This window comes from Pollachius pollachius (assembly GCF_949987615.1).
Source record: "Pollachius pollachius genome assembly, chromosome: 16".
Lineage (NCBI taxonomy): Eukaryota > Metazoa > Chordata > Actinopteri > Gadiformes > Gadidae > Pollachius > Pollachius pollachius.
In genome coordinates this window covers 1,128,155-1,151,142 of record NC_136949.1, presented here as the reverse complement: position 1 = coordinate 1,151,142, position 22,988 = coordinate 1,128,155, and the positions used below count along the sequence as shown (strand labels likewise).

The 22,988-nt window shown below is 48.6% G+C and overlaps 2 protein-coding genes across 4 annotated transcripts in view; both read left to right on the top strand.

Annotated features, from left to right (window-relative positions):
• Positions 1-736: 736 nt before the first annotated feature.
• Positions 737-5,957, top strand: LOC307088204 (bifunctional protein GlmU-like). Of its 2 annotated transcripts, XR_013812547.1 has the most exons (4): positions 737-981; positions 2,755-2,979; positions 3,773-4,333; positions 5,889-5,957. XR_013812547.1 is itself a non-coding variant. In XM_079754023.1 (3 exons), exons 1-3 carry the CDS (start codon positions 979-981, stop codon positions 4,007-4,009), a joined length of 465 nt encoding a protein of 154 aa, XP_079610149.1. In that variant the 5' UTR covers positions 737-978; the 3' UTR covers positions 4,010-4,860. The 2 variants fall into 2 exon arrangements, 1 of the variants encoding a protein (XP_079610149.1); XM_079754023.1 differs by lacking the exon at positions 5,889-5,957 and having other exon boundaries at positions 3,773-4,860.
• Positions 5,958-8,754: 2,797 nt separating this feature from the next.
• Positions 8,755-22,988, top strand: part of xrn2 (5'-3' exoribonuclease 2) — a 29,684-nt gene continuing 15,450 nt past the window's right edge. The window contains exons 1-21 of one of the 2 annotated variants that reach the window (XM_079753333.1): positions 8,755-8,938; positions 9,840-9,967; positions 10,146-10,257; positions 10,551-10,662; positions 11,191-11,249; positions 11,685-11,774; positions 12,162-12,234; positions 12,555-12,605; positions 12,930-13,087; positions 14,167-14,241; positions 14,964-15,097; positions 15,361-15,418; positions 16,143-16,250; positions 16,512-16,556; positions 16,900-17,028; positions 17,268-17,312; positions 18,651-18,742; positions 19,637-19,772; positions 21,619-21,726; positions 21,949-22,038; positions 22,567-22,639. In XM_079753333.1, the coding sequence (XP_079609459.1) occupies positions 8,864-8,938; positions 9,840-9,967; positions 10,146-10,257; positions 10,551-10,662; positions 11,191-11,249; positions 11,685-11,774; positions 12,162-12,234; positions 12,555-12,605; positions 12,930-13,087; positions 14,167-14,241; positions 14,964-15,097; positions 15,361-15,418; positions 16,143-16,250; positions 16,512-16,556; positions 16,900-17,028; positions 17,268-17,312; positions 18,651-18,742; positions 19,637-19,772; positions 21,619-21,726; positions 21,949-22,038; positions 22,567-22,639 (1,951 nt within the window). In that variant the 5' untranslated portion in view covers positions 8,755-8,863. The remainder of the gene's footprint in view (positions 8,939-9,839; positions 9,968-10,145; positions 10,258-10,550; positions 10,663-11,190; positions 11,250-11,684; positions 11,775-12,161; positions 12,235-12,554; positions 12,606-12,929; positions 13,088-14,166; positions 14,242-14,963; positions 15,098-15,360; positions 15,419-16,142; positions 16,251-16,511; positions 16,557-16,899; positions 17,029-17,267; positions 17,313-18,650; positions 18,743-19,636; positions 19,773-21,618; positions 21,727-21,948; positions 22,039-22,566; positions 22,640-22,988) is intronic. The other variant, XM_079753334.1, reaches the window with a different exon arrangement.

Here is a 22,988-nt window from a genome sequence, read left to right as displayed (position 1 = left end):
TTTTTTATGTTAGATGTTACTAATGTTTGGTTTTATGGAGACCTTAACTGTATTGTACCAACGGTTCATTGCATCATCTCAGACATGATATAGGCTGATAAACAGTGAAATAAAATAATTCAAGTCCATTAACTTTAATAAAACATGATCTTTCCTTGCAAAAAAAAAAATCAATATCTCTTGAAGGCCACGCGTCGAAGGATCCTGACCTCCTTGATGACCTTCACGGCCCGACGGGTCAGCCTGGTCCATCTGCCAGGATGTGGTGGAGAGGACCGTGTCATTACGGGTACGTGTGAGACTACATATGTGCCAAAAGTGAACTTAACAAAGCCGTCTGGCTTTGTTTAGTTCCTTTTTTGGCACATATTTAGTATAAACCAAACAATCTGTTGCGCTTCAATGCGCGGAGTGATTTTAGGACATCTATTATTTAGCCAACAACGCCCTCTACGGCCGGGTTTAATTATTTACAAGCATACGGATCGAAGCAGCCAGTCTGCTGTGTGGCCCACAAGATACTCGTCAGAAATGAGAATGCCCCTTGTTCTTGTGTCTATCAGGTTGTTTTGTTTTTTCAATATAATGATATTTTTGTGGGCTGCATTTAACTTTGTTAGTATATTGACGGGGGTTTGTGTGCGCTGTCCCTTTGCCTCCACCAGGGGGCGCTGTGGGTCCATGCTTTAATTATCCGCCGAGTTCAGGCTGGTGTTGATTTAACGAGGAAATTTAGCGTTGTTTACTAATGGGTTGTTAAACTCCTGAACCTTATCAGATTAAACCCTGAAGACACTATGCAGGGTCGCGTTTCGTCAGGTGACCAGGGGATCGGGGGTCGGGGGGCACTGGAGCGGGAGGTGGTTGGACTTGAGACCCTGAGGCACCGAGCGTCTCCCGGTAGGACATTCTACGGTACGCGGTACACGGTAGGCCTACTACTCTCGTTCAGGAAGCACGGCTTGGAAGTCTGACACAATGGTGAGTTCAACTGCACTTCTTAAATGTTTGGGATTATCCTGACCGAGTTGGTGAGGATGAGGTTCATATCCGGGGGCAAACAGTGAGGTGGATATTAATGTGGACGGTAGGCGGTTCTACGACTGAACTATAAACTATCAGTCTGTCTCTAAACTATAAACTATCAGTCTGTCTCTAAACTATAAACTTATCAGTCTGTGTCTAAACTATAAACTACCAGTCTGTCTCTAAACTATAAACTATCAGTCTGTGTCTAAACCCTAACTATCAGTCTGTCTCTAAACTATAAACTATTTTATTAGTCTGTCTCTAAACTAATCTCTGATCCTAACTAAGGTTACATATTAGTTCAGAGCTGCCAACAAACGCACTAAAGTTCGTCGGTCTACGAGTTACTTCAGTTCCTATTTCTGTAACGTTAATGATTTTTAAATGTGAACTATCTATGATTTACCTTCTATATCACTTGGTGAAAGTCTAAATTGGAATAAGTTGGTGTGGCCAACATGAAGTTTTGAATGAAACGTACGTACTGTCGTGAAAATAAAATGGCATGTGTTCTAGTAGTATTAACATTAATGGTATTAGTTCCGTGTTCTCTGGTGTTAAAGCAGAACCACGATCCTCTATTCATTGCGAGCGTTTAAAGTTAAAGTGCGTTCCTCTGCTCCACTTTGGCCTCATAATGACGGTTCATCATCTCCCAAATGGATGAAAACAGATCTGGACCTCATTCACTGTCAGCCCGGTTCCCCAGGATTGTCAAATAAAACCAACCAACAAAACAATTAAATGGAAGGACATTAGCCTACATGTCGGCTAATGCGTCCACTGCGTGCGGACTAATAGCGGGCCATTACCGACGAGTAGCCTACTAATGACTGTGAATGAACACTTGACACCGCGGGTGTAATGAAAATTACCACCGGCTCTGTGCTTTTAATGTGGAGTCCTAGCTCTGTGCTTTTAATGTGGAGTCCAAGCTCTGTGCTTTTAATGTGGAGCTCTGCTCGCAGTGGAAACTTTCCGCTTCACATGTAGTAAGAAACTAAACCATCTTTATGAACGAGTTTTGAAATAAACGTGTCCTGTATGATAACAGTAACGTGCATTCAATGTACAATCCCAGTGTGTAGGCCCAGCGACTCAGGTGTGTAGTAACTAGTTATAACTAGTTGAATGTTGCTGGTGGTAGGAGCTGGTTTATGGTTGTTGCTCCGTCTCTACCTCCCGCCGGCCTCCGATGTTGTATCGTCGTTGTTCTCAGCTGAGTCGCGCACACTGATTTATTGTTGCAATGATTTGACTTCACAGAGAACAGAGAAGACAGTCGATCTGCTGCAGTGCAGGCCTACCGCAGAGCGCATCAGGGCTGCTGCGTTAGCTGTGTTTGGATGGCAGTCTAGTAATGATTGGCTCTAGTCTCCTATTAACATGCTGCCGTTTTGTCTGTTGCTGTGCTCCTAGCATCCGTACATCAATACTCTGAGGCTCCCCGCGTCTGATGGAGTACAGGTTATTATATCTGTACGGGGGGGGGGCTTGACCTGGGCACCTCAGACAGGTCAAAGGTCACACTGGTGTTTAGTCAGAGGTTCTGATCCTGTTAAGGATCTGAATTGGGAAACACACACACACACACACACACACACACACACACACACACACACACACACACAGAAATCATTGTGTGGAAATGACTGCAAACGAAATCCCTAGCCAGCGGGTCCAGAGATATGTTGAAGATATTGTCCACGTCAAACTGCCCCCCAGGCGTCCCCAGCTGCTGGTGGTGCAGGTGGAGGTGGTGGTGGTGACGGAGGCTCCGGGCTCCAGGTCCACGCCGTGCGCTTCGGCCCGGGTCAGGAGCTGCTGGGGGCGCTGCAGGCCTTCGTGGAGGAGAGGGGTCTCCGGGCCCCTTTCATCCTCACCTGCGTGGGCAGCGTAACCAAGGCAACGCTGCGGCTGGCCAACGCCACCGCCGAGAATACCAATGAGGTGTGTGTGTGTGTGTGTGTGTGTGTGTGTGCGCGTGTGTTGATGAGCCCTTGAACACGCAGACCCCCTGCGAGCCGTTTATAGATCCGCCCCCAGGCTTTAGAGACTCTCCGTGGTGAATGTCTAGCGTTAAACACGGAGGAACGTTCCGGAGCTGGGGGGAGGAGATGGGCTGTTTCCCACGGCAACAGTCGGCTCAGACGCCAAACGTACTGAACTGTACTTCAGTCTTCAGGGGGTGGGGGAGCAGCGGTTCGGATTCTTGATAAACAAGCTTGCTTCTTAACGAGCTTGACGTTTCTTAATCATTGAAACATCTCAATGTGTATCTCAAAAACGGTGGTTTACTTTCCAGACTAGTTATTTGTGATGTCAAATGTATTTATAGTTTAAAGTAATTTGTAGAAGTATGATGTGGAAGCAGAATACTTCACACAACTAACATCATTCAACATTTAGTGACTTAATGCATTCAAAATGATTAAAATGTATAAAATATATATTTACTGATGTTAGTGGATAGAACTGAACCCGGGCTCACTAACTAACCCCTGGGATGAGTTAGTGAACCCGGGCTCACTAACTCATCCCAGGGGTTGGTTAGTGAACCCGGGCTCACTAACTAACCCCGGGGATGAGTTAGTGAACCCGGGCTCACTAACTCATCCCAGGCGTTAGTTAGTGAGCCCGGGCTCACTAACTCATCCCAGGCGTTAGTTAGTGAACCCGGGCTCACTAACTAACCCCGGGGATGATGGTTAAAGCTCCAGCCCTGAACCCGATGTCCCTCCAGGTGATCCAGCTGAACGAGCGCTTCGAGATCGTCTCCCTGGTGGGCACCCTGAACCCCCCCGCCCACCTGCACGTGAGCCTGGCGGACCGGGCGGGCTGCACGGTGGGGGGCCACGTGCTGGGGGGCCTGGAGGTGTTCACCACGGCCGAGGTGGTGCTGGGCGAGGCCCCCGGGCTCCTCTTCGACCGCCAGATGGACCCCGCCACCGGCTTCCCCGAGCTGGTGGTCCGGCCCTGACGAGGCGGAGGGTTAGGGGGGGCGGCCTCCTGCCGGGGGCCCACGAGCGAGGCACTGGTCTAACATCGCCCGCTCCCAGAATGCACCTCTGCCAAGCCTATGATTGAGTCTGAATGTGTTGAAGGAGACGTTTCTGGTTCCAGCTGATCGATGGAGTGTTTAAGGGCCGCCCTTAGCCCTTAGCCCTTAGCCCTTAGCCCTTAGCGTCTGCCTCTGTAGGGGCCTCAGGGAGACGGGATGTTGTCTTTGTGGAGAGAGAGGTCAAGAGGCACCGAGACACAGAAAGCGGCTCATTGAAACGTGGCTACAGTCTAAAGAAGCGCTGTGCGTACCGTCGTTCAATAAACCATTCATACCGTCAGCTGAAGACCCCTTTGTTTGTCATCCTTCTGAACGTGTGGTTGAACGTGTATTCAGGGTTACTACGAGGGTCTGACTCGGAGCTGCTCACGTGAAGGACGTGTGTTCTCTCCCGGTCTCCAGTCTGGGATTTTAAATGCGACGGCTGCAATAAAAGTCTGGAATGATGTCGCTGTTTAACCATCGCTGTCAGCATCCTTTGGTTGCTATGGTGACCTGATTCCCGGAGGATGGATACAGCTGAACGGACCTCGCGGCCGGCCGCGGGATGTGGGGTTTTGGAGCTGGATGAATTGTTGAGGTTGAGTTTAGACGTATGGAAATGCAAGGTCTGTCGTGCGGATTTGATTTTTAATTAAACTGACAAAATACATATTCCAACTTCTAGATAAAAATGCCTTTAAATCAATAAAATTAAATGCGGAAGACAATCAAAGTCAAGACGGACCGAGTGGTATTCGGTAGGAACATTCAGAATCAGCTCTTGGCAGCATCACACCATTTAAAGGCATCAAGCCATCCGGTTTCATTAAGGGGTGGAGCCAGATGGGTGTTCAGGCTTGTAGTCTTGCACAAGCCACTCCCATCCATAACAATCAGGTGTGATGGGGCGTGGCTAGACGGTTGGACGTTACCATGGTAACCCTAAACTACCCATAAGAGGTATGTTTAACCTGCAATAATAGTCCATATTAACGTCCTCTCTGCTGGTAAAGTGGTCCATTGTACAACCGACACGCCGTAGCCCGACCTGCCCAAACTCGTTAAATAATTATATTTAACCGACTTGGCCAAGAGTCTTTTGATTTTCTGTGTGTTTCTTGTTAATTTACATGTCGTTTGGAGTCTCCCGACAGCGGTTAGCGGACCATTTATTTATCTTCTTCGACACTGAATCAACAATGTTTGTCCAGACACAGACGGACGCCAGACCCGGGCTGTAACCGATCAGAAGCGGCATCATTAGCGCCGGTTAGTGCCGGTTGGAGGGGGGGGGGGCGGCGCCCCCTCTCCGCGAGACTTCTAACAGGACCAGCCCACGTCGTTTGCTGGGGCGCGTGCTGACCCCCCCACCCTTCTTTCATGTGCGGGTGAAAAGCATCGGGACCGGCTAATGACGCAGGGCTGGGTTTGAATGTCCCAGCGTGGGGTCGGCTGTAAAGACGCATTTATTTATTCAGTCCTGTTTATTGATGTATTTTTTTTATTATCATTCAGTCAGGGAGGTGTGTGAGGTCCCAACTCAGCCGCCTACAGCACAACGTTTCTAACGTCATTCAATACCATGCTCTGGAAATATGATTGTTCTTTAAAAATGGAACAGCTATTTAATTAAAAATATTTATTGAGATCATTACGGAGCCCACGTGTGATTAGTTTCAATTGGTGATTGATTATACTGCAACCTGCTCGACCAGTTCACGCTCACATTTTGGATCAAAGAAAAGGTTTGGTGTTTTCTTCTCGAGTTTTACTTACCCCGAACGAACGGTTTCCGATAGGCTGTTATTCTCTTCAGACTCGAGCTGCTGTTCCGGGTGCTTGCCGACAGGGGGTGCCGCTGGACTGCTACAGACGGCGCTACAGGGACCGGCTCGTGTTTTTGTGCGGTGAGGTAAATATCCATTTAAAGGATATTGAAAGTGAACTTTAACAAAGATCCGGATTTATGGCTACGCAGCTGGAGCTCATTTAAACATGTTCACTAAGTAATATGTCTCTACTCTTGCGATACAGGGTTACATCAAGCACTAAGTGAATCTCTCTCTCTCTCTCTCTCTCTCTCTCTCTCTCTCTCTCTCTCTCTCTCTCTCTCTCTCTCTCTGTGTATGGTAGTTTATAGGATGCCTTTCTCATAACAGGCTCAACATGATTCATCCCTTGTATATATCGAAACTGAAAGAGTTATGTTCCATGTATTCCATAACTGGTACTGCTGGATCTGAAGGTTGAGGAGAAGATGAGGGAGGCTGGAGGTAGGATAGATGGATAGATGATGATGGATAGATCCCCCCCCCCCCCCCCCCCCCCCCTCTCTCTCTCTCGCTCCCCTGAACGGATGGCCCTCTCCTGAAAGCGGTGGTAAACTTCCATTAGCGGTAATTGACCGGGCGGTCTGTTTGTTATTAGAGCCAGGATCGACGCGCGAGGACACCGGGCCCAAATTGAGGGGAATTTAAACTCATTAAAGCGCTTTGCGTCGGATGAGAGTCGATACTGTGTTTTAAAGGATGGATGGATGATGGAGGAATCAATAATGGATGCAATTATGATGGATGTATGAATTTTATATTAATTAATGATCGAATTTATTTTTAGCAGGCAATAATAATTGCAAAATCTCTGCTCGATTTTTAATTTTTAGATTATATTTTGACTTAAAGAGTCTTCTAAGGAGAGTTGCTTTCCATTGACGTGAAGAGTCTTTATCCTTGTGTAGCCTTTCAGATATAAAGCAAACAATTGACATCTCCTCATCGTATTACCGTTATAAAAAACGTTTATAAAATCAATATTCTCCTCATAAGAACAAGCAATCGCTGACAAATATGTGAAAAAGTGAACCCGTGTATGTGTGTGTTTGTGTGTCTGAATGTCTGCATGCATGTGTGTGCGTGTGTGTGCGTGTGTGTGTGTGTGTGTGTGTGTGTGTGTGTGTGGCTTAATGTAGCCTAATGAATAAAAACATTGCGCTGTCTTTGTCGCTGGGCACAATGACCGCTTAGCGCCTGAAAGAGGCGCAGATGTAAAGATCTTCCTCCGTGTCTCACCGCCCCCCCCGCCCCCTCCTTCCCCGAGTCCGGATCATAACCTTGGAGACACAAATTGCTACATTCTGCCGCACAGTTTCCCGCCGCACGGCTTCCCGCTGCGCGTGTGATGTGGGAAGACGGAGGATCGGATGATCAGAGGCTCGCCGCCGCATTAAAGTTTCACGCGCTCGGCGTGTTTCTCCCTTCCTCTAAACTGATCCGCGGTCCGTTTGATTGAGTCCGTCTTCTGTTGATTTGTTTTCTATATTCCGTGTATGAAATAATATGGGGGTCGATGTGGAAGTTATGAGCGCTTAGAACTGCGGTTCCAGCGGTTTTTAATGGAGTCATTACGGTTAGACTGTAGCTCTTTGTCTATTCGTCCTATAGGCATAATTATGGATTATAAGGGCTGTGTGTTGTCCGTTTACCCAATGTGGGAGGCTTAGAGCGCATGAACCATGACCGAGAGAAGCCAAATGATGTTCTTTATTAGTGATGAATAGGGATGTAAGGGTTGAATACAGCAGCCCAGACGTGGTTATTGTATACCATATTGCCTCTATGGCTGGAAACCTACACACAGCATATATATATAAGACCTTGTTTAAACTTTATATCAATATAAAAAGTTTCTATCCATTAATCTCTCTCCGCCCCCTCTCTCTCTCTGTCTCACCCCCTCTCCCTCTCTGTCTCTCGCAATTCAATTCAATCAAAAAATCTTTATTTTATATCAATATAAAAGTTTTTTATCCATCTCGCTGTCTGTCTCTCTCGCTCTCTCCACCCCCCCCCCTCTCCACCCCCCTCTTCGACTGTCTCTCTCTCCCCCTCCCTATCTCTCTGTCTCCATCTCGCTCCCAACAAACGTTAACGTTGCCAAAGCAGGTGAACAATTACGAGGTCAAAGTATCAAACGTTAAATATCAAATATATATAGGCCTACATCTCAAATCGTAGAATATTAAATAGTCCTACTCAATATGTAAAAAGTGAAATGTAGAATACTGTCTCTCTCTCTCTCTCTCTCTCTCTCTCTCTCTCTCTCTCTCTCTCTCTCTCTCTCTCTCTCTCTTAAATATCTCAAACACTGTTTGATAGACGACGTAATTTAGTCGTCAAACCATCATGAATTCTAACAGATGGGTATGTGCGTGCGTGTGTGTGCGCGCGCGTGCGCGCGTGTGTGTGTGTGTACGGTACTACCATCAGACGCCAGTTGGTGTCGCTCTCCCTCTTTATCAACTTGATTTTAGAGAAGAGTTATAGGCCAATTTATAAATAAAGACTGAAGACCAAACATATGCTTAAGACTGAGCACTCAATACCATTGTTGTTTAAAAATATTATTATTAGCGAAAGAAAAAAAATACATAGGCCTATATATATATGAAAGAATAATTGAAAACAAATTATATATATAATGAATATAGGCCCTATATAATCATTTAGTTATTTTATGTGTGAGCTCTGGTTGATAAATGTTGCTAACAATAATGGTATTAATATTCTTAAATAATATTGTATATATTTTACAGTTCCATGTGTGCCCAGTGGGGGCGCTGTGAGCCAGTCTCAAAGCCTGATAAATGACGACCTGAACCGGAAAAGCTTACTAGCTCTCGTGAACAGCATGTAGCCGCCGCTATACATAACCCCCGCATCTCTGTTTTGGAATAAGTCATTTTTAATCGTTTCTTACGCTTGCGCCTTTTAGTGTGATCGTCGACTGTCGGACATGGGAGTCCCAGCATTCTTCCGTTGGCTGAGCAGAAAATACGCCTCCATTATTGTCCATTGTCTCGAGGAGAAGGTAAACGCGCTGCTAGCCGTTCTAGCTGCTATCCTCTACTCGAACGGCTCGTTTCTTAAACCCATTCTTGAATTATTCTAACGGCCGTTTTTCACGTGAAGCTTCGGTTGTTGTTATTGTTATTCCCATGGTTCGGTTACGTCAGTAAACAGTCGGTCTGGCCTCGAGGGGCTCACATGGCGGCCAGGCCGCGTGACGTCACCGGGAGACCCACGTTGTTTGTAAACATAAGACCGCGCTAGTGGCGTTCGCTCCCGTACGGGATGGGTTAGAACTCTGTAATGGATGTATTCATACTCAGAACTGGAAGTATTACAACTCTGTGGTGGATGTTTTAATCCTCGGTACTAGTTGTATCAATACTTGGTACTAGCGCCATTCATGTTCAGTAATCTAGTGCCTGTGTTCCTATTCCTTTGTCGCCCAGTACCAGTTGAGTGAAGCATAAGACCGTACTGCTTGTATTAATGTTCAGTACTAAATGTATTACTGTTCAGTACTAGTTGTGTTCGTATGCAGTACTAGTTGTACTCATATTCAGTAGTAGTTGTCTTTATGTTCAGTACTGTTTGTACTCATGTTCAGTACTAGTTGTACTCATGTTCAGTACTGTTGTACTCATGTTCAGTACTAGTTGTACTCATGTTCAGTACTAGTTGTACTCATGTTCAGTACTAGTTGTACTCATGTTCAGTACTAGTTGTACTCTTGTTCAGTACTGGTTGTACTCATGTTCAGTACTGTTGTATTAATGTTCAGTACTAGTTGTACCAATGGGCAGTACTGTTGTATTAATGTTCAGTACTAGTTGTACCAATGGGCAGTACTAGTTTCATTAATGTTCACTGCTAGTTGTATTCCTGTTCAGTACTAGTTATATTAACACTCTCTTGTTGGCCAGTCCAAGGAGTGCAATGGCGTCCGCATCCCCGTGGACACCAGCAAGCCTAACCCCAACGAGGTGGAGTTTGATAACCTGTACCTGGACATGAACGGGATTATCCACCCCTGCACCCACCCTGAAGACAAGTGAGTCCCTCCTATAGTACTGTATACTACTATAGTCTGCTGCCCTGAAGGCCTGATCAGGGCTGGACTGGGTGGACTGGGGTAGAGGCACCGGGTCTGGACCAGGCCTGGTTCAGGGCTTGGCCTGGGCTACAGGCACCATGCATTGTGTGTGTAACGCTGTGTTCTGCCTCTCCAGAGCCGCCCCTAAGAACGAAGATGAGATGATGGTGGCCATCTTCGAGTACATCGACCGGCTGTTCAACATAGTGCGCCCCCGGCGGGTCCTGTACATGGCCATCGATGGAGTGGTGAGAACCTACTGAACCATTCAGCTGTAGAAACCAAGATTATGTGGTTACTAGTGTAAAGACTCTGGTAACTAGTGTAAAGACTGTGGTTACTAGTGTAAAGGCTGTGGTTACTAGTGTAAAGACTGTGGTAACTAGTGTAAAGACTGTGGTAACTAGTGTAAAGACTGTGGTAACTAGTGTAAAGACTGGTTACTATTGTAAAGACTGGTCTCTAGAGTAGTGAGACTGTGCGGTTCGTAGTGTCGGCTGTGTGTTGTCTGTAGTTAACCTGTGTATGTTCATGTGTCCAGGCTCCGCGGGCCAAGATGAACCAGCAGCGTTCCAGACGTTTCCGTGCCTCCAAGGAAGGGGCGGAGCTTACGGAGGAGAAGAATAAGATTAGGGAGGAGGTCATCGGGAGAGGTATGGAGAGAGACCATCTCAGTTCTAAAACAAACTCACTGGTACAGAGACACCGCCAGTCCTCCTACACCACGGCTGTAGGCCAGCGAACTACATCCCTGGTACACAGAGAGACGGTCTCGGGGTTAGGGACGTTAAATCACACTTTCTGTCTCTTTTTGAAGAGTCTCTCACCATGTGTGCAACGCGTGAAGGTTCAGTAACTTTGTCTGAAGAGGAGAGGGACGGGCATGTAGCTTAGCTGACTTTAGCGTCCTGTCATGATGAATAGTTTCTTTACTTGTGCTGTGTAAGGGCTGGGAGGATGGTGAGACTGGAAGGATTTCAATCAACCCCCAGTCACTTTCTTTCTAGAATCTAACATCTTGTAGAACTCGTGTAGTATTTGTATTGTATCCAAGAGTATCCAAGATCTTGTGTATCTAGTGTATATGTTTTATCATTGGTTTGCAAGTGTGAAGCAGCCTTTTGTAAGTCACCTACCGTTGATGGATGTGTGAGCCAACCTAACTGACTCCTGTCTCCCAGGGGGATACCTACCACCTGACGAGATCAAGGAGCGCTTTGACAGCAACTGCATCACGCCTGTAAGTTAGAGGAACCTCCTTCACTGGTTCTGAAGCTTGTGATCCCATCAGAAGGAGAGGGTTAGATAGATGGATACAACTTTATTGATCCCAGGGAGGGATCAATAACTGCACAGCAGCAGTGGAAGACGAAGGATAAGATATGATACAATAAATATCCAAAGTAGCGCTCAGGAAAACAGTAATAGATGCTTAAGTAAGGACAAGCTATATACATTTTCAAGAGGCCCTTTACCAGTTTATGGGAGTATATTAAAGTGTGTAAATGCAACGTAAAATGGGCCAATCGGGACTGATCTCTGGGTTCTCATCCCTCTGGGTTTTCATCCCTCTTGGCTAATCTTCAGCCAAGAGGGATGATTTGATTTGGGACTGGGAGGTTGTGGGGGAAGTCTAGGATGGTCTTGTTGAGTTTAAACCCGTTTCTTCACACAGGGAACTGAGTTCATGGACAACCTGGCTCAGTGTCTCCGGTACTACGTCTCTGAAAGGCTCAGCAATGACCCCGGCTGGACCAATATCACCGTGAGTTTCCCCGCCCTTCTCATGCTTTGACACCTTTTTAACGTCTAGGTTAGCTACAACGGATCAATGATGATTACCCGCTCCATTTATTAATGATTAATATTCGGTCTATTGAGAGGCCACCAGAAATAGAGAAAAGCCAATACTAGGTTTCCTGTCAATGGGATTTCTGGGCTTTGTAGTTTGAGTGGTTTGTCAAAAAATCCCTTTTTTAGTGGTGCTGTGAAGGTCAACTGGTAAAGCAAGGTATTAACATAACAATTCCTAGCGGTTTTAAAATCACAAGACACTCTGAATGAAAGCGCCCAACAAAAGCTGTATATTTGAATCAGATCCGGTCCTAGTTGAAACACCAGACCTGTGTGAAAGCGTGCGTTGTGTCTGCAGGTCATCCTGTCTGACGCCAGTGTTCCTGGAGAAGGAGAGCACAAGATCATGGACTACATCCGGAGACAGAGAGGTACGAACCATCTCCTGTAGGGCTTTATTGATCCATGGCTCAGGGTAACGCGGGATATTAATTGCCTGCACAAAGGCAACGCTACATGTCGAATATAAAATACAATTATGCATTTCAAATTTAGTACTAGCTTGTTTGAAAAGTATCTGTAAAATATAAGCTCTACATACTTTAAAGAATAGTGACCTCTAGTTTTAATCTAAAGGTCTGGTGTAGTTATGAGAACCTTTTATTCCTCAAACGTGCCCTGTTTCTACATGGTCCCCGTCATCGGTGTAGACTTCTGATACTATAATCTAATTGGCTGTTTGTGTTCACAGCCCAACCCCACCATGACCCCAACACGCACCACTGCCTGTGTGGCGCTGACGGTAAGGCGACAGCCAATCAGGACACGCTGTACATGATGAACACCTGGAGCTCTCGGCTGCTCCTGTCAGCGCGTGTTCTCAGCTGCTGAAGGGATAGGGCGACCTGGGCCTATCAAAGGGACCTCAGTAGTTAACCGTGCCTTTTCTTTAGATTGTATACTGTATCTTGAGTTTTAATTGCATCACCTGAATGTTATTGTGTTAGATTAGGAGGGTCAAACCGGTTTGGGCTGTTTGTTGGGTGTACCTCTCGTTACCTTTTTTAATTAAACAATCCGTGTTAATTTGATTGTTTCTCATCGTGTTGTGTGTCGCGTTCCCCAGCCGACCTGATCATGCTGGGGCTGGCCACACACGAGCCCAACTTCACTATCATCAGGGAGGAGTTCAAGCCCAACAAGCCACGCCCGTGTGCCCTGTGCAACCAGATGGGCCACGAGCTCAAGGACTGCACGGGGACGGCCCGCGAGAAGCAGGGAGAGGTAAGAACCACGCCCCTCTGGGGGTCCAGAACCACGCCCCTCTGACGGTCCAGAACCACGCCCCTCTGGGGGTCCAGAACCACGCCCCTCAGAACCACGCACCTCTGACGGTCCAGAACCACGCCCCTCTGGGGGTCCAGAACCACGCCCCTCAGAACGACGCCCCTCTGACGGTCCAGAACCACGCCCCTCTGGGGGTCCAGAACCACGCCCCTCAGAACCACGCCCCTCTGACGGTCCAGAACCACGCCCCTCTGATGGTCCAGAACCACACCCCTCTGGGGGTCCAGAACCACACCCCTCTGGGGGTCCAGAACCATGCCCCTCAGAACCACGCCCCTCAGAACCACGCCCCTCTGACGGTCCAGAACCACGCCCCTCTGGGGGTCCAGAACCACACCCCTCTGGGGGTCCAGAACCACGCCCCTCAGAACCACGCCCCTCTGACGGTCCAGAACCACGCCCCTCTGACGGTCCAGAACCACGCCCCTCTGACGGTCCAGAACCACGCCCCTCTGGGGGTCCAGAACCACACCTCTCTGGGGGTCCAGAACCATGCCCCTCAGAACCACGCCCCTCCGACGGTCCAGAACCACGCCCATCTGGGGGTCCAGAACCACGCCCCTCAGAACCACGCCCCTCTGACGGTCCAGAACCACGCCCCTCAGAACCACGCCCCTCTGACGGTCCAGAACCACGCCCCTCTGGGGGTCCAGAACCACACCCCTCTCACCGTCCAGGACCACACCCCTCTGACGGTCCCTGAGACTAGCTACAAGGCTCTGGACATTCCTGAGAGTTGCACTACATGAGATTTTAATTATCGCTCAAGAGACATTTGGTGAAAATAAACAAAATTGTTGGTTCTCTGCCCCCTAGTGGTTAGAATGAGTGCATGCTACTTTAGCTAGTTCTGTAGTATGAATCCAAGCAATTCAGCCTTCAAAACAAAGGGCCTGAATACTTGTTGAGCTTGTTTCAGTTTGTCTATGGTCCCTTTTCTGTCTGTGACGTGCCTTCTCGCAGTATGACCAGTTGGTCTGTGGTCCACGTTCTAACTGTAACCCACCTTCTCCCAGCATGACCAGTTTGCAGACGCCATGCCGGGCTCTGAACAGGAGTTCATCTTCATCAGACTCTGTGTTCTGCGGGAGGTAAGTGACATCACGACAGCCCTAATGCCATGTGACTCCATCGGACACTAATCGGCTCATAATACACCGTTTCGTCTGAATGCCGTCGCAAAACCGACTCGGTTGCCTGTGGGTGTGTTCCAGTACCTCAGTAGAATACCAGTATGTTCCTGGTGTGTTCCAGTACCTCAGTAGAATACCAGTGTGTTCCTGGTGTGTTCCAGTACCTCAGTAGAATAACGGTGTGTTCCAGTACCTCAGTAGAATAACGGTGTGTTCCTGGTGTGTTCCAGTACCTCAGTAGAATACCAGTGTGTTCCAGTACCTCAGTAGAATACCAGTGTGTTCCAGTACCTCAGTAGAATACCAGTGTGTTCCAGTACCTCAGTAGAATACCAGTGTGTTCCAGTACCTCAGTAGAATACCAGTGTGTTCCAGTACCTCAGTAGAATACCAGTGTGTTCCAGTACCTCAGTAGAATACCAGTGTGTTCCAGTACCTCAGTAGAATACCAGTGTGTTCCAGTACCTCAGTAGAATACCAGTGTGTTCCAGTACCTCAGTAGAATACCAGTGTGTTCCAGTACCTCAGTAGAATACCAGTGTGTTCCTGGTGTGTTCCAGTACCTCAGTAGAATAACGGTGTGTTCCTGGTGTGTTCCAGTACCTCAGTAGAATAACGGTGTGTTCCTGGTGTGTTCCAGTACCTCAGTAGAATACCAGTGTGTTCCTGTTGTGTTCCAGTACTTGGAGAAGGAGCTCACCATGGCCAGCCTGCCGTTTCCCTTTGACTTCGAGAGGAGCGTGGACGACTGGGTCTTCATGTGCTTCTTCGTTGGCAACGACTTCCTCCCTCACCTGCCCTCCCTGGAGATCAGGTGAGAACAAGCGCCCCCATTGGCTGTTGCTTTTAGGCTGAAGCTGTTTCGATTGGCCGATTCTATTTGAAAGAGTAAAACATATCATTGTGTACGTATGATACATCATGAGTGCATTATGCAGTGAAATGCCACTATCTGGGCTCAAGTCTGTACAGAAGTAAACTATAATCAAGAAACAAGATAAAAAGTGATAATGCAACAGAGGTGGCGAACAAGTCTCCGGTCACGGCGTGTGCTTCATGGGCTGGTCTTTGTTTCAGAGAGGGGGCCATAGACCGGCTGGTGGGCATCTACAAGGACGTGGTCCACAAAACCGGGGTGAGTACAGCCTCCATGAACCCCTGGTGCGGCTGTGTGTCCCTGCTGTACCGGGCCCCTGTGTGTGTGTCCTCGCTGTACCGGGCCCCTGTGTGTGTGTCCTCGCTGTACCGTGCCCCTGTGTGTGTGTCCTCGCTGTACCGGGCCCCTGTGTGTGTGTCCTCGCTGTACCGGGCCCCTGTGTGTGTGTCCTCGCTGTAGCGGACCCCTGTGTGTGTGTGTGTGTGTGTGTGTGTGTGTGTGTGTGTGTGTGTGTGTGTGTGTGTGTCCCTGATGTACCGGGCCCCTGTGTGTGTGTGTGTCCCTGATGTACCGGGCCCCTGTGTGTGTGTGTGTCCCTGATGTACCGGGCCCCTGTGTGTGTGTGTGTGTCCCTGATGTACCGGGCCCCTGTGTGTGTGTGTCCCTGATGTACCGGGCCCCTGTGTGTGTGTGTCCCTGATGTACCGGGCCCCTGTGTGTGTGTGTCCCTGATGTACCGGGCCCCTGTGTGTGTGTGTCCCTGATGTACCGGGCCCCTGTGTGTGTCCCTGATGTACTGGGTGTTCCTGATGTAGTGGTGGTCTGATGTACTGGGTGTTCCTGATGTAGTGGTGGTCTGATGTACTGGGTGTTCCTGATGTAGTGGTGGTCTGATGTACTGGGTATTCCTGATGTAGTGGTGGACTGATGTACTGGGTGTTCCTGATGTAGTGGTGGACTGATGTACTGGGTGTTCCTGCAGGGCTATATCACACACAACGGCTTCGTGGAGCTGGAGAGGGTGGAGCTCATCATGCAGGCTGTGGGCGTGGCCGAGGACAACATCTTCAAGAAGCGCAAAGACGACGACGTAAGAGAGCTCGAGGACTCGGGGGAGGTCCTGCTGCTGTGTTTCTGTCACTGTTCAGGGGTCACACCTTAGTGGCGCAGTAGGTCCAGGGAGATGGATTAAATGACCAAAGCCTCTTTTTATTTTAACACCAAACCAAACGGTCAGATTTAAGGAAACTCCCTGTGTGTGTGATCAGCTCTGTGTGGATCTGCTCCTGGTGCCTCTTCTCTGACCTCTAGGGGGAGCTAGTGCTTGCTCACATGGTGCTCTTGTTTTCAGGAAGGCTTCAAGAGGCGGATGAAGGATAAGAAGAAGAGGATGAAGGTGAGGAAACCAGCCTTGATCGGAAGTATTGGTTAGCCATTGTATCAGATGAATGAAGATGGTGTTCTTCTCTCTCTCTCTCTCTCTCTCTCTCTCTCTCTCTCTCTCTCTCTCTCTCTCTCTCTCTCTCTCTCTCTCTCTCTCTCTCTCTCTCTCTCTCTCTCTCTCTCTCTCTCTCTCTCTCTCTCTCTCTCTCTCTCTCTCTCTCTCTGAGATGAAACAATTGTATGTGAACAGTATAAATGAAACCACTAACCGCAGTTATCAGGAAGGAAACCAGGATAGGACTTATTGATTCAGTCTTGCTCAGGAGTCCTGACCTGTGTGTTTGCCCCCCCGCCAGGCGGAGCGGCCCCCAGCCTACATGACCGGCGGGCAGTTTGCCCCCCATGCCCTGGGAGGGAGGAACCGGCCCGATACGGTCCAGAACGCCCGGCACCAGGCCTTCGACATGAGGATGCAGAACAACCAGGTACAGAGCGCCCCCTCAGAGTGACAGTGCCCGGCCTAGCCCCCCCCCCAGCCCAATACACACAACCACACCACTAGACGGGTCAAACACTGCTAGAACCCGGTCAAACACTGCTAGAACCCGGTCAAACACTGCTAGAACCCGGTCAAACACTGCTAGAGGACAGCTCAGCTGATTGTGTTGAAGACGCTGTTGTTACGGGCTGAGGCATTACATTCCTCTTTAATTAATCCCGCCAGGATGCGGCCCAGTCCCTGAAGGCCCTGATGAAGAACGGAGCCCCTGTAAGTCCCGGAGAGCGCCCAGACCCCGCCGCCATCTTGTCTGACGTGACTTCTGACCTGTAGCCCCGCCCCCGACTCGCACAGTCAACACATTTAACCTACCAAGGGAATTAGTGTGAAGGGTGTTTGGGAGCTTTTAGCCACCTGCTCAAGGACACCCACAGGTAGACCAGGGATATTGGGATTTGAACCCACAACCTACCAGCTGGGAGTCAACACCCTGATCAGTACACCACCCTACCTCTTACTTTAGGAATAATGATGTTGGATTCAAAAGCAGATTTCTGGAGCTTGCATCCTTTTTCTTGAGGGAAAGTTTAATAGAATGGAAAAGATAGTGGCCGTTCTAATGGAGCCACCCCCGTTCAGTAGAGAAGCCACAGCCCCTGGTGGATCATGTGATCAGGCCACAGCCCCTGGTGGATCATGTGATCAGGCCACAGCCCCTGGTGGATCATGTGATCAGACCACAGCCCCTGGTGGATCATGTGATCAGGCCACAGCCCCTGGTGGATCATGTGATCAGGCAAAACCCCCTAGGGGATCATGTGACCAGGTCACACCTTCTTTACTCCAGCGTCTCCTTGTTAATCATGTGGGCTTGTTATTCCACCGAATGAATGGCTTGTGTTTTTTTTTTTTTGTACACGGATCTATTTTCCGAGCCTGGAAGCTCTGCGTTGCTGTTGAAAGTGTTTATTTCTCGGAGCACTTCAGGGCCAGAAGAAAATCTTTTCAATGATGTCCCGAAGCTTGTAGAGTACTTGTCTAACAAGCTGTTGTCGTGCCCTCCCCTCCCTCTGTCCCTAAACACGCAGGCGACAATAGCAGCTCCTTATTAGCACATGAATGATCACACACACCCTCCCCTGTGGTCCTTGAAATATTTAAACAGGAAAATAATTCCCTGTATATTTAGTCAAAAGGATGCATTGCTGTACCACAAAAAACTACTTTATTCACACATGGTCCAATGCTTCTCCATGCCTTGCCCCCAGGGGGTCCGGCTCTCGTGTGTGTGTGTGTGTGATCATCAATCCTTTATTTAACCAGGTAGAAATTCATTGAGATTAAAATCTCTTTTACAAGAACGACCTGGCCAAGAAGGCAGCACCATGATAAAATAAACACAATCAACAGTCACATAAATTCTCACAAAGCACACTCGGCACCGGTCAATGTACAGTACAAGATTAGGGATACGACATGTATGAAAATATATATGTAATATATATATATAAGCAGTTGCATTTTCCAAGAGTACTATCTTCTGTGTGTGTGTGTGTGTGTGTGTGTGTGTGTGTGTTGGCCCTGCGCTCACTGTGTGCTCCGTGACAGGCGGGGGGGCCCAGCGGGGCCCAGGACGCCCGGGGTATGAAGAGGAAAGCAGAGGACAGCGACAGCGAGCCGGAGCCGGAGGACGTGGTCAGGTGAGCCCTCCGCCCTGCTGTAGCCCTGAGCCTGCTTCAGCTGAGCAGGTTCAGGCTCCACCCTGTGGTGTAGCGTGGAGCCTGCTTCAGCTGAGCAGGTTCAGGCTCCACCTGGTGTAGCGTGTGACTCTACAAAGATTTACTCGAGGGATGGAGCTGATACCTGCAGCACCACCAATACCCCTACCAATGCACCATCAGTTCCACATTACAAAGCCAACCACATAACACCTTACACTACCGCCCCCAACTTAACCTCCCTATAATACCACTACCAACCCCACCGTCTATACCCACCACCACCCTATGACACCGTCTTCACCCCCTATACCACTATAACATCAACAGCACTCCACTAACACCGCCCTCTATAACACTACCGGTCCCTAACCACCACCCTGATACACCACCTCCATCCTCCTGATTAACACACAGCGTCTTGGTGAATATATTCCCAACCAAAGCTGCCAAACCCTGCAGCTCACTTGGTATTCACGGAGCTCTCCGCGCCGGAGCTGACCTCCCACGGGGACCCTCGCACAGATGCTGCAACGCCTCCATTATGCACGTGGCGCCGCGCTGTAAACGGCGTCTCGCGGGGACGGGCGGCGTGGAGACGGCCTCCCAGCGATCCCTCCCACACTAGAGTTTCTCTGGAGTTTGTCGGGGGGGCGGGGGGGGGGGGTGGTATGCATCTGGAGGGAAGAGGTGACGGGAAGGGAAATATGGTCGGTTGGAGAGCTAACGCTACCGCCTTGTTCAGCAGGTAATGCAGCATACCCTTCACACCATGGGATGGTTGGCAGAACATCTGTGGGAGGACGGCTGGAAGCAGCATCATGGTCCTATGTTTCCCTCTGTCCTCATGTCCCTCTGTCCTTGTCCCCCACCCAGGTTGTGGGAGGACGGCTGGAAGCAGCGTTACTACAAGACCAAGTTTGACGTGGACTCCACGGACGAGGACTTCAAGAAGAAGGTGGTCCGCTCCTACGTCGAGGGGCTATGTTGGGTGCTGCGCTACTACTACCAGGTAGGAGACCCCCCCCCACATCAGGTCCCCTTCATGGGGGGCTACTGTTTCCGCACTACGACTGGGACAGACAGAGGGACACATGGAACGGGTCCAAACAAACATTATCAAATGATTTGAGCGAGGAAGACCCAACAGCTTGGTCTCAGAGTGGCTCAGAACCAAAACCTGTGTTATTGTGCCGTTATTTATCTATCCTTTTTGATTTAAGGATAATTAAGATGGGTTTTTTTATATAATGCAACAAATGGTTAAATTAACGAACATGGCAAAGTACGTATTAGAATTATTTCAGTCCAGGCCAGTCCACACGCGGATGTAGGTACAAGTTATCGTGTCCGAGCTGTGAAGCACATCTGCATCCACTAATTCATCTCTGCTCTAATTGAGTTACAATTCTCAAGCACCGCGCAATTAAGCCTCCCTGATGCGCCGCTGGGATCCATCCCATAATAATCAATATGCAGGAGCAGATAGTGTATTGATCCCGGTCTCCCGGCGGAGGTAACGAGGCCGGCTGTGCTCTCCACTAGAGGTGGGGAGTATTATGGGATGTCTGGGGGGGATTTGCGGTAGTTAATTGTGATCGGTGTGTTGAGCTCAGACCACATGCCCCGGTAAAGCCAGTCCCGCGGGGCCGTTGTGTTCTGCATGTATTACCCCCCCCGCCCCGCTCCCCTCTGGAGGAGACGTGCCCGGTATGCCTGGTGTAGCGTTCACGCTGCTGCCGCCCAGTACAACACGCCAGTTAGCGGCACCGCCCTACATCCCCCAGCCGGGCGCAGTTCAGCCAACACCGCCCCCCACCGCACACACATACACATAGATGAACAAACACACAGGCATGCACGCACGTAAATGCACCCTGCATGCACATGTACAGACGCGCATATACACAAAGACATGCAATCAAGCACACGTGCACACAAACCCCCTGAACCCACAGAACCCATGCAGACACACGCATACACCCAAACGTTCACACACTCAAAGACAGACCTGCACGTACACATGGCGGTCACAAACAAAAGTAAGATCTGTGTGTGATCGGTTGAAACACTGGAGTATCATTTAAAAGTCTTAACCCTAAATAAGGGGACCAGTGTTTATGGTTGGATTAGGCCATTGGTTTGCAGGACCCAGACTCTCTGGGTGTCTGTATGTGGTAGATCGCGGGGGGAACGGGTTGGTTTTTGTTGTCAGTAGGCAGCGCTGCGGTTTCACTCGTAATGATTTAACTCCGAACCCACTGAAACGCCTCGTAAAAAAGGTGTTCTTTGAAATGTAGATGTTGGCTCCGCAGATGAATAATGGGAGCGCTGTAATGTATTCAAATGTCAGCCATGGTGGGTGAGTCTGATGAGATTCAAGTCTCAGCGCGGGCTGGAGTGGAACTTGTCTGGTAAAGGGCAGCGTGAGGGTTACCCCCACACTGCCTCCGCCTGCTGCACGGGTGTTTCGGGCTCGCTTCGGGATTCACGCTGATTTCCGCAAATAGTTGTTCAGTGGGGTTATTCTTTTCTTTTTTGGCTGAGGCGATCTTTGTGAAAATTCTCCGCTCAGCTGTTTTCCGATTCTTTTTTTTTTTTTTTATTGGGTTTCACACTTGGGTACAGACAGGAAAACTGCTTTAGAAAAAATACTGAATAGTATAAGCGCTTAAAATGGGTTGAGCAATATAATAAAAAATGAAAGAATGAAGTCCATTCGTTTTGTATTTGACCAGTTTAATGGTAAACTTCCTGTGAATATGTCCTGTTGTCTTGTAATGTAATTTTTCTGCAGCAAAACTCTTCTACTATAGAGCAGGTCAGACTTGGATAAACAACTCTGTGTGTTCCCTCAGGGCTGTGCCTCATGGAAGTGGTACTTCCCGTTCCACTACGCTCCCTTCGCCTCCGACTTCAAAGACATCAAGGGCATGTTCTCCGACTTCGAGAAGGACACCAAGCCGGTAAGACTGCTGTCTCCTAGCCGCCACATGAGTGGCTGGTCCTCATGTTCTAACGTGGTTAATGTTGTCAAAGTATAGATAGTGACTATAATTCTGCAGATATCTCTTCTTTATTCGATTACTTGTGATGACGCACAACAAAATAATTAGAAAAGTAGAAAAGGTGCATTTATTGAAGTGTTCTAACCTCACGCTCTTATTTTTGGGACTCTTATTTTCCAGTTCAAGCCCCTGGAGCAATTGATGGGAGTGTTTCCTGCCGCCAGCGGTAACTTCCTGCCAGAGACATGGCGGGAGCTCATGTCCAGTCCTGTGAGTCTGAACCCGGCCTCCCTGTCTGAACATGTACTGTTACACTGGAGTAAATGATGAGGCTTTAACTAAACATCTGGTTGAGATTAACTCACCACTGCCTGGTGTCAGATCCTCTCTTTCAGCTGCTCAGAGGGGAAGGCTGTCTGAAGACCGTTATTATGAAACGCTTTGCTTTAACAATGGTCAATTGCTGATCTCTACATCTTGTGTGCACTCTGTCAAATTTCGTTGCTGTACTCTGAGTGTGCCTGTGCTTTCCTGCTGCATTTATGCCTTTTAAATGTACCCAGCCTATATCCATGTCTGTATATCCAGGTCTGTCCTATACACTTGTTCTCTGTTTTTTTGTACTATGTCCATATTGTCAGTGTTTTCTGATATTGATTACGTATGTACTTTTATTGAGTATATGCACTTTATTTGTACAGTGTCCTTGGGTACCTTGAAAGGCGCTTTTTAAAATAAAATGTATGATTATATTTCGGTTCAAATGTGTCATCGAGTCGTCTTCTGGTGTCCCGACAGGAATCCTCCATCATTGACTTTTACCCAGACGACTTCGCCATCGATCTGAACGGGAAGAAGTACGCTTGGCAAGGTGTGTCTCCGTCTCACTCACAGTTCTACCGCTTTCACTTAGCTCTCTGTCCAGTAGCTAGGCTTTGTTCAGTATGACCGTCCAACCCAACCTGGCAAGTCACCTGATGGTACACTTGTAAGGACCCTGTATGTCACTGGTAAGACTCACCAGTGACCTTACAGGGACTTACAAGTGTGAATCACGTGCGAGTCTCACGGAAGTCTCTTGTATGTCCCACGGAAGTCTCTCGTATGTCCCCTGTAAGTCACGTTAAAGTATCCTAGAACTCACTTGTAAATCACGTGCAAGTCACCCATAGATCCCTTGTAACTCAAGTGAAGGTATCCTAGAAATCACTTGTAAATCA

Bases quoted from the DNA above. Each gene is read 5' to 3' on its own strand.
- LOC307088204 (XM_079754023.1), top strand. The intron at 2,980-3,772 runs GTGTGTGTGTGT...ATGTCCCTCCAG, and splicing joins CCGCCGAGAATACCAATGAG to GTGATCCAGCTGAACGAGCG.